Source organism: Peromyscus maniculatus, chromosome X (assembly GCF_049852395.1).
Source record: "Peromyscus maniculatus bairdii isolate BWxNUB_F1_BW_parent chromosome X, HU_Pman_BW_mat_3.1, whole genome shotgun sequence".
Classification (NCBI taxonomy): Eukaryota; Metazoa; Chordata; class Mammalia; order Rodentia; family Cricetidae; genus Peromyscus; species Peromyscus maniculatus.
In genome coordinates this window covers 20,512,087-20,522,841 of record NC_134875.1, presented here as the reverse complement: position 1 = coordinate 20,522,841, position 10,755 = coordinate 20,512,087, and the positions used below count along the sequence as shown (strand labels likewise).

The following is a 10,755-nucleotide window of genomic DNA, read 5'->3' as shown; positions in this document are numbered from 1 at the left end:
TAGTGGGTCTAAGCTTTTATCAAAGCAGCGTGTAGCCCAGAAACCTTTTTTTTTTTTTTTTTTTTTTTTTTTTTTTTTTTAAATACTAGTAAAGACTAAATCTACCGCATAGCATAATGTGCCCCTGGCAGATGCCTCATTCCCGCCATAGTGCCGGTCAAACGCACCCGCCAGGAACCCGCCAGTGTTCAAACCTGCCTCTTGCGCTGTCTAGCTGCCCGTATGAGACAAGAAGCAGGAACCTGTTTTTGGCTCTGTTCAGAATTGGTTATTAAATATTCTCAGGTTTAAGGTGGAAACTCGAGCCGTTGGGCGCCATTTGTAGCTGGAGGGCTTCTCTCCAGGTTCCCCAAGCCCCGCAGTCCCACAATCCACTTATAAAATAATCACTCAGACGCTTATATCACTTATAAACTGTATGGCCGTGGCAGGCTTCTTGCTAACTGTTCTTTTATCTTAAATTAACCCATTTTTATAAATCTATACCTTGCCACGTGGCTGGTGGCTTCTCAGCGTCTTTACATGCTCTTCTCCTGGCGGTGGCTGCAGTGTCTCTCCCCTCAGCCTTCCGCTTCCCAGAATTCTCCTCTCTCCTTGTCCCACCTACTTCCTGCCTGGCCACTTGCCAACCAGTGTTTTATTTATATATAGAGCAATATCCACAGCAAAATGGAGTAGCTGATAGGAAGTAAAAGATATTGTAGAGAAAAGACTATTGAAAGGCATAGAGAGACTCAAGCAAGAAGGCGAGCTGTAATGTTAAATCCAACCTGGTCACATTCGCCTGCTCACTCCTGGAACCTTGAGTTAAATGCTTTGCTTCTCCATGCTGCTTAATGCCCCACGAGGACACTGGTAACACTGAAGCTACTCCTGCTTATAGAAAATGATGCATTTACCCTAAGGGCAGGGTTATTTCTTTGATAAATTCATGTTCCAATAGGGCATGGTTTTGAATTAACAAGGTACCTTCCTAAAATGAGTTCATGTTCCTAATGAAATCACCAGGATGTTTAAAAGAAGAGTCATAGTTCATTTCTTTGGATTACATGCTCATTGTGTTTTATTAACCCAGAGCCTTAGAAATAATTGTGAATTACAAGGCTTGGTCAATATACATTTCCACTGGGATCATTGATACTGCTCTCCAAGAACACTGTGGTTGAATGCTGTCCACAGCAACCACATTCACGATGTCATACAATCCCGGAGTAAAATCTGTAGGCTTCTGGAGGGAGTCCTCAGTAAAAAAGATACAGGATTCCACCACACCAGTTTTTCCATCAGTACTGGTAACACAAACCTACGATGAGAAATGAAGGCAATGAGTATGGAGAAGCATAACCCACCACAGATGGCCCTCAACAACCCCTTGGCTCTACTCAGCAGGTCCTTCAACCCATCACTGATTCTCATCCTTGACACACAGGGAATGCCTGGGTACTGTGTTATCACAATGAGTCACCATCCCACATCACTCCTATTAAAGCAGAGAAATAAGACAAACATTGAGTGACTTATTAAAGGATGTGTCCTTCAGGCTACCCAATATGACACCATAGTCTATCTTGTGTGATGAGAAGACATTCCCTTCAAGTTACCCAATATAGCCTCACACTCTGTCTCCTGTGTGATGAGAAGACATGGTCTTCATGCTACACAAAGTGGCCTCACCCTCTATCTCCTGTGCTGATTAGAAATGATCTTCATGCTACCCAACATGGCTTCATACTCTATCTCCTGTGTGGAGAAGACATGTTCTACATGCTACCCAACATGGCTCCATATTCAATCTCCTGCGTGATGAGAAGACATGATCTTCATGCTACACAATGTGGCCTCAACTCTGTCTCCTGTGTGATGAGAAGACATGCCCTTCAGACTACCCAACATGGCTCCACACGCTGTCTCCTGTGTGATGAGAAGACATGATCTTCATGCTACACAATGTGGCCTCACACTCTAGCTCCTGGGTGATGAGAAGATGTGCCCTTCATGCTACACAATGTGATTTCACACTCTACCTCCATGAGTTTACATCTTATTCTCAGGCTGTACTAGACAAGGTCTTAAACATCCTTATAATCAGGATGAACACCTCAAACCCAGTGCACTCACAGTTTCCCCACAATGGCCTCACAGCCAAGACGCTTTTGAACTGTTTTTCAAGAACACCCTAACGTCAAGTAAAGCACAAAAGCTAGGTGTTAACTATGTGTATATTCTACATTATTTTCTGCTTATTTCCTTTTCAATCAGTGAGTTTGTCAACTTTGGCAGGGAATACACTAGCAAACATACCAAACAAAGTCCTGGGCAAAAAGTGACCAGGAAGGAAGAATAGGCCTGCCCATGACAAGGGTAACATGGAAGCAAATTACCTCATCCATATTCTGGGAGCTTAAGGGGCTCACAGTGTGGATGTTCATGTTTGAAGGGCCTGGCTTCATGGAATACTCAACCAGCAACAAGTCTCCTGTGTAAGGCATGAATTCTAAAACAGCCAAAACATTAGAAGTGTAAATATTATGGCACTCAGGTCATGTCACAATACCTAAGACCCTTCATCAAGGCGATATGCTGACAAACATTTCCTGAATGCAAAGTAACTTTTCCAAATACTTACACAGACATCTCAATATCTTCCTACAGGAAGGGATGCTTAAGGCCTTTAAACACTGGTGCTTCGACAATGATTTAGCCACAGACATGGATAACTAAAAACTGTGTGTCTCAGGGTGAAAGTTACAGATAGGAATACTGGATTTTCTCATCAAGTGGTCATTTTGAGATCTCATTTGGGGATGGAGCCAGGTACACAGTAGGATCACATGCTTCAACCTTGGTACCTAGGCTAGGGACAAAATATGAGAGCCTATCTGATGAATATTCTGGAAAGAGGACACAGAAAGAAAGAGGCCTATCTGCACCTTTGCTCTGAAATGGTGGATGTATTTTCAAGATAAATGTCTTATACTTGTATGATGTTATCATTGATGATATTTTGCATGTATCCTGATGCAGTGGCAGAAAGATTATGCCCTCAGCACTCAGAAGAGTCAGGGATGGGTTTGCTAAGGTCATGAACAATTCTCAGATGCATAGTGAGTTTCAGATAACTTAGAGGAACCCTGTATGAGATATCAAAACAGCCAAACCAATCAATTGAGTAGTGAAAACTACACGAATGCATGATGATGGCACTGGGGGACAGGACCACTATGTGATACTTAAAATATTGCCGATTTTCCCCCATTTTAATCATACCCCACTTTCAATTTCAAGGACACTTCCCACACTCCTGCTGTTTGCTTTTAAAACTATAAATCTTACCTCCAGAGAAGAGATGGACAGGGAAAGAAGTTTCCTTGTCGATATAGATGCTGTCCTGTGTGACCGAGGTGACACACTTAATACAAAGTTCTCTGTCAAGGTCTGATGGCTCAGTACCATCAACAGGGTCAGTCATGGTTTTCACCTATAAGAGAAGGAGAGGGTGATTGAAGATAAAATAAAATCACAGGCACTTGTACAGTTACCAAGGATTCCCCATGAAAACAACAGCATTTTAAAGAGTTGACCTAACAGAGTTGTAAGGGTGTTTGCAGGACATAGGACTCCTTGTCAGAGACATGGACTTTATGAGTCATGCCAAAATAGCACTCCTGTGGCAGATCTTTTAAGCAACTGTTCTCAAACCTAGACCATACATTTCCCATTAATGATACACCATGGACCTGAGATGATGACATCAATTGTGTCTGTGCTTGCTCCATGGATTGCAAGTGCCTTGCAACTGTGAATTTCACACCTAAGTTTAATGCTCTCACAAACTCACCTTCTGACCTTAGAAAGACAGGGCTCTTGGTTTCCAGGAACTCAAAATCCAATAGTGTAAAATATACTTCTAAACAAGCTGTAGCCATGGCTGTAACTCAAATTAGAAAAGAATTTCGTTCATTTCCATAGGAAAAAAATTAGACTGAGGGACATTGGTGGTGTAATTTGAGGAAATGAGTTTTGGGGAGTATGCGAAGGAAGAGAAATGGGTTACCTGGGAGATGGGAGTGGAGCAGAATAAAGTTGACAGAGACAAGAACGAGCAGAACAATTTTGGAGAACAAGGAGGGAGAGCATGTTTTTCCCTATCTGGAGCTGGGTGCAGAAGCAGGAGATGAAGTGGAAGAAATGACCCCCTTTGAAAGAGATTGCAAAGACAAGGCATGCCAGGGCTCCATTCACCTAAGTGTGGAAGAATACTACTATTCTGGCTCAACGAGGATAATGATTCTTACTGGAGGTAGTTTCCCTCTGAAAATTTCTTCATTAAATAATGTACTTTCTCTATTCAAAAACATGATACTCACATGAGCACAAAGCAGAAACCCATCTCCCACAAACCATACTGGATAATTTCACTGTCCAGAACAAGTGACTGCTTACCAGTTTTAAAATCAAAACTGAATATTGTGCATGCTATCAAAATATCACACAAAGACACAGGAAAAGGTGGCAGAAAGGGTCATCTGGAATCACAATGGGTACATGCATAATAATTAGTGAGCTGTGTTTCTCATTGTGTGATACTGTGGATGCAATCATCATGCTGGTTATTGTACTGAGAGCCCTAAAGGAAACTGGAGCCACTGATGTCAAAGGTTGTTGTATGTCTTTTCAAACCCTAACTAATTGCTGTTGCCACCTGCCACTCGGTGTATGACCAGTTATCAGGACAGATGGGGTGGTCCTTTCTCCAGGATCCTTTGCACCTAGGAGTGAAGAACTTAGCTCCTGTCTGAGTATTCACGACCTCTTCCGTCAGTATGCAGGTTGATGAGCATCACATACTCTGACCAATCTGCATTCTGACTCTCCATGAGCCCACAGACATACTGTACCTTGAATAATTTCTGATTTTCCTGGGAAATTTGAGGATATGTGCTGTGGGACAGTCTATATGTGAAATTGCTCTAAATGGTCAATAAATAAAACACTGGTTGGCCAGTGGCCAGGCAGGAAGTAGGTTGGACAAGGAGAGAGGAGAATTCTGGGAAGCAGAAGACTGAGGCAGAGAGACACTGCAGCCACTGCCATGACCAGCAGCATGTGAAGATGCCGGTAAGCCACCAGCCACGTGGCAAGGTATAGATTTATGGAAATGGATTAATTTAAGCTATAAGAACAGTTAGCAAGAAGCCTGCCACGGCCATACAGTGTGTATGCAATATAAGTCTCTGTGTTTACTTGGTTGGGTCTGAGCGGCTGTGGAATTGGCGGGTGAGAAATATTTGTCCTGACTGTGTGCAAGGCAGAAAAACTCAAGCTACAAATGGTGCCCAACGTGTTGGCAAGAGTTTCTACCTAAAACCTGAGAAAAGATTCTAAAATGGAGCTAAAAAACAGCTTCCTAATTGTCTCTCTCAAATGAGCGGCAGCCTGCCAGTTTGAGCTACTGGCGGGTTCCTGGCCTGTGCGCTTGACCTGCAGTATGGTGGGAATGAGGCCTCTGCAAGTGGCACATTAAGCTGCATGGTGGATTTAGCCTTTACTAGTACAAAACAAAAAGAGGTTTCTGGGCTACATGCTGCTTGGATAAAAGAACAGACCCACGATGGCTCCCAGAGCTGGCGGAAAACGTACCACCGCCATGTTGGGAAGCTGAAGTGGGAGGAGCCAGCAGCCACAGCGCCATTTCAGGCTTAGAAGGCTGCAGTTTAAAGCAATAGGCTCAAGGTAATATAAAAAAATAAGCCACATAAAGATGGCTACCACACAGAGAATCTGGATTATGTTCTCTTTGATATTCATAAGTGAAGAGAAACATTTGATTGCAAAAGCTGTTGAGTTATGCCAAAATGTATATTTTAAAGGTACCTTAACTTCAAAATTTGGATGTAAGGATATGTTCCTTTGGAAAGGAGGCTATGCTTTTGTTTCCACAGAAAGCCAGAGGCTATGGATTTGTTCCAGATTAAGATACATCAGGTTTGACCAGCCAAGACCACCTGAAAGGTCTCTGATGACACCATGGCCCAGATGATCCAACATCCAGAATCGTTTCAAGTCACAGACTACTCCATGATCCTAAAATTTTCTTTGTGTCCCCATAAGATACAGCGCCCCCCTCCAGCAGGAAGTAGTAAGAGAAGCTACGCCCAAATTCCCAAATATACCAAGCTGACTTTGGAGATGTGTAAAAGTTAAAACCTTCCTTTTTAAAAAAAGAAAGGGGAAGTGCTGTGGGACGGTCTATATGTGAAATTGCTCTGATTGGTCAATAAATAAAACACTGGTTGGCCAGTGGCCAGGCAGGAAGTAGGTGGCACAAGGAGAGAGGAGAATTCTGGGAAGCGGAAGGCTGAGGCAGAGAGACACTGCAGCCACCGCCATGACCAGCAGCATGTGAAGATGCTGGTAAGCCACCAGCCATGTGGCAAGGTATAGATTTATGGAAATGGATTAATTTAAGATATAAGAACAGTTAACAAGAAGCCTGCCATGGCCATACAGTTTGTAAGCAATATAAGTCTCTGTGTTTACTTGGTTGGGTCTGAGCGGCTGTGGGACTGGCGGGTGACAAAGATTTGTCCTGACTGTGGGCAAGGCAGGAAAACTCTAGCTACAGATATGTGATACAGAGAATAAGACTTTGTTACATAAATCTTAAATGAACAAATAAGTAAAGCAGAAAATCATTTATCAAGTGGGTTGTTTGTTTAAAACAAGGTCCTATATTGTAATCCTGGATGACCTGAACATATTATGTAAGCCAGTCCAACTTTGAACTCAGAGACATTCCATCTGCATCTGACTCTCAAATATAAGGGCAAGCCCATTAAACTCACTCTATGTCTACATTAGCATCTGTCTTATTCCAAGGGAGAAATAAACATTGCACTAGGTTAAGAGACTCTGGGTAAATTCAGGCATACCTTGATTGATTTCAGTACATGGGTTGTTTCGTTTTCTTCCACAAGAGCAGTGACACTTGTCCCAATGTTCAGTGGGACTTTGCCACACAACGTGTCAGTATTGAAAAAGATAGATTCATTAATCCAGCCACAGTCGGTACACAGGGTGGTCACAATTCCTCTGACAGTCTTCAACTTGGAGATATCTATGGCACAGATAAACTAAGGTCACAATGGTTCATATCAAATGCAAACAGTCTCTACACAGAAGTCCTACTCTGAGCACCTGTGTAGATGTGAGCACATATCATCACTTCTCTGACCATAAAAACCGTTCCTGGGCCCTAAGATTGTGACTACTGAATGTCACCTCCACGGCATCTGTGGGTGGCCTGTCCCAGTAAGAGTACAAGTCCTGCTCAGGAAGCCTCTTTAAACTCCCATTATTGCTGGTATATGCCTGCCTCAGCAGCAGCAGCAAATGCATGACCATGGCTCTAATTTCTGACCAAGCATTAAAAGATATGTGCAGGTGTAAGAACATGTTTCCAAATTGTCTTAATTCTTCATGAGCATAATGGGTAAGCAATGTTTTGGGAACTGGCTCCAGTATCCTGCTGGGACAACCGGCCACCTTCCTTCATGGTACCCTCCTTATGACTGAGTCTGCCTCCTGGCTTCAGATACTTGTGTTCATGGGAAACAAGACCAAATTCAGTCTCCAGTGAGATGTTCCCTTTTCTGTGGAATACACAGAGGCATCTTGTAAGGGGAAAGGCAGAGACAGTACATCCCGCAAAGACTTGTGTCACGTGTTCTTTGAGTTGGTCCAAACACCCTCCTGCTTTGGCCCACCACGGGAGCTTGGGGCACAGTTCAGTGCTGGCCTAACTCTTGGGAACTCAGGGACACCCTCATGCTCAACAGCCATTCAGGATGGCGGCAGGCCCCTCCTGCCATCTGTGTCCCACATCATGTCATGGTAGAGAGAGACCCTTTTCTGATGAGTCCCTTGAATGACAGATAAAGGGACTCCAAGAGGCATACCTTGAGGATTTTTCCTGTGGTGTCTCTTCAGACTCTGTCTTCCACTGAAAGATGTCGGAAATCCTCTGTAGAAGGTTCATCATGGTGGTGTCACCACTGGCCTGGACAACACTGAGGGTTACAGACGAATCACCAGGCCTGCTTTTCTGACTCTCAGGACCTGTGCGATGGTAGTGATTAGCTAAAGAGTGGTTCCTCAGAAAGCCAAGGACAGGGTACTGACCTGGCTGCTGGCAGCTTCCCTTCAAGCTCACTCTCCAGGGAGAGTCCACCTCTTTCCACTGCCCAGCCAATGAGAGCCAATGGGATGCACATCATTACAAATGAGAGGCACTGTGTGCAGACATTTGGCCCTGCTAACCCATTGTGAGTGCATCAATAGGAAGGTCTATTGGGGTCCCACCACCCTATTCTTAATTATAAATGTCCAACCTTACCTTGGCTTGTTTCTACCCATCTTTCTTTAACTAACTTATCCTATTTACCTTTCGGCACTAGACTTTTACCTTTCTTACTTCTGCATATCTTACTTTCACTCTGGCCTCTAGCATCCTTCCCCCTCTCTCGTTCCTAAACCTAGGGATGTAAAAAGAGTCTTGCTCACTGTCAGAGCAGACTCCCTACAGATACAGAGGCTTCCACCCATTGGGAGAAGGTGTTCAAACACTAACAGTACTTATACTCCATGTGAGGAGTCTTCTTCTTTGTAAAGTCAATATCCCATTGTTCACCAGGGACAAGTCACTTCAGACAAACAGCAGGAACACCTTTTACCCCTTGCTTTGGGTTGACCTGTGTGCAGGAGAGATATTGAGAGGCTGAGAGCCATTGAGAGAGGTGGCCATCTCTCAGAGCTGAGGATCTGGGGAGGGATCTATAAATAGGAAAAGTAGTGGGCAAGACAGAAAGGGGCTCCATAGGCGTCTAGACTGCTTGTCAGGCTACCTGGTCTGCCTTACAGTTTCCTGAGCTTCAGGTGTGCTGCCATTTGATGCCCCTTGTCATGGAAAACAGCTTCCTCCTTAGGGAGCCAGACTGCTTTAAGGACAGCTAGAATTTCCTCTTTGTTTTCAAGTTTTCCTTCCAGCAGTTAATATCTGTGGTGATATTTTGTTTGTGCCCTAACAAATAAAGCTTGCCTGAAGATTAGAGTGTGGAGCTAGCCACTAGTTAACCATAGAGGGCAGGCAGTGGTGGCACACATCTTTAATCCCAGCACTAGGGAGGAGGAAACAGGAAGTGATATGGCTGGGCAGAGAGAGGAATATAAGGCAGGTGGAGACAGGAACTTGCCCACCCTCTTTAAGGCTGAGGAATTGGTAAAGTAAGAGTTGGCTATGGCTTGCTCCTTTTTGTCTCTGATCTTTCAGCAGTAACCCCAATATCTGGCTCTGGGTTTTTATTATTAAGATCAATTAGGATTCATGCTATACACCTCTCCTATATAAATCATAGCATGGACATGAAAGGTAGCAAAAACATACCTGCAGTCTGTATAAATGTTCACTTTCCGGGCTGGAGAGATGGCTCAGCAGTTAAGAGCACTGACTGCTCTTCCAGAGGTCCTGAGTTCAATTCCCAGCAACCACATGGTGACTCACAACCACCTGTAATGAGACCTGGTACCCTCTTCTGGCCTGCAGTCACATATGCTGTATACATAATAAATAAATAAATAAATAAATAAATAAATAAATAAATAAATAAATAAATAAATAAATAAATCTTTAAAAAACCATACCTGCAGTCTGTATAAATGTTCACTTTCCCCAGTGTAGGGTCTGAGTGAGACCCATCAGCTCTACCTTTTGGTCTGATGTGCCCTGTGGCAAGGCTTGTGCTCATATGGTATCCCATTGGGTAGTTACTGCTGCTGCTGTACTCCTGACTCCATTAATGACTAGGCTGCTTCCATCAGTAAAGAAATCAGCCTCTGCCTCAGACAGGGGAGTGTCCTGGAGGTCTGTACAACTGGCCTGAGAAATTTCCAGCAAGTCCTCATAGTTATGGAGTAGGACCTCGGGGTCATCATCGGGCAACCATGTCACAGGGTGGAGATTGTGCACAGCAGGAAATGTGAGATGGGGGTGATCGGGCAACAGATCCAGATACTGGCATTTGACACCCACTAGCCATGTGCCCCTCTTAAGGGGGTTTCTCCAGCATGTGGAGCCTGTAAAGTCAGGTCTGGACCAGGGTGAGTTTGTCAGATTCTCTTACTGGTATAGTGGTTTTGGCTATGGCACACAAACAGGATGGCCGACTGGAGACCACCAGGGTTTTAGGGTCTGAGTCAAAATGCCCTTTGCAATGCTCTGAGTCTCATGACTGAGAAGGTTGAACAGTTTAGTGACATCTGGTCGGGCCAAAGCTGGGCCTTAGGTTGGAGCGTGCTTTAGTTCCCAGAAAGCTTGTTCCTCTGTTTCAGTCCACTTCCAAGAATCATCTCCCACAGTAGGAAATAAAGGGTGCGGGCTATTTCAGCAAAAGCAGGAACCCAGAGCCTATAATATACAGATACCCCCAGGAATTTGCATGCCTGCTTCTTGGTTTAGGAGTGGTGATCCTGAGGATAGCTTCCTTCTGGGAAGCCACTGAGAGTTCTCCTACCTAGAGCAATTTGTATCCAAGATACAAGACCTCTGTTTGTAAGTTGAGCCTTTTTCAGAGAGACATGTTGTTCCAATGTCTGGAGCAGAAAATCCTTTGGTCTTTCAAAAGTGTAGTTGTGTTGGCTGCTGCCAGTAGATCCACTACATACTGGAGCAGAGTTGAATGAGGATTGAAATAAGGATTT

The 10,755-nt window shown here is 44.1% G+C and overlaps 1 protein-coding gene across 1 annotated transcript; it reads right to left on the bottom strand.

Annotated features, from left to right (window-relative positions):
• Positions 1-1,035: 1,035 nt before the first annotated feature.
• LOC121826586 (cancer/testis antigen 55-like) lies at positions 1,036-8,041 on the bottom strand. The gene is made up of 5 exons (XM_076562720.1): positions 7,963-8,041; positions 6,933-7,120; positions 3,334-3,478; positions 2,382-2,494; positions 1,036-1,303 (listed from the first exon to the last, which is right to left on the bottom strand). The coding sequence occupies exons 1-5, from the start codon at positions 8,039-8,041 to the stop codon at positions 1,097-1,099; spliced, it is 732 nt and encodes a 243-aa protein (XP_076418835.1). The 3' UTR covers positions 1,036-1,096.
• Between the last annotated feature and the right edge of the window lie 2,714 nt (positions 8,042-10,755).

Excerpts from the sequence above, each read along its gene's own strand:
- LOC121826586 (XM_076562720.1), bottom strand. The coding sequence starts at position 8,041 with ATGATGAACCTTCTACAGAGGATTTCCGACATCTTTCAGTGGAAGACA. Across the intron at positions 7,121-7,962 it reads GACACCACAGGAAAAATCCT|TAGATATCTCCAAGTTGAAG; the intron begins CAAGGTATGCCT and ends TTATCTGTGCCA. Across the intron at positions 1,304-2,381 it reads GCTCCCAGAATATGGATGAG|GTTTGTGTTACCAGTACTGA; the intron begins GTAATTTGCTTC and ends TTCTCATCGTAG.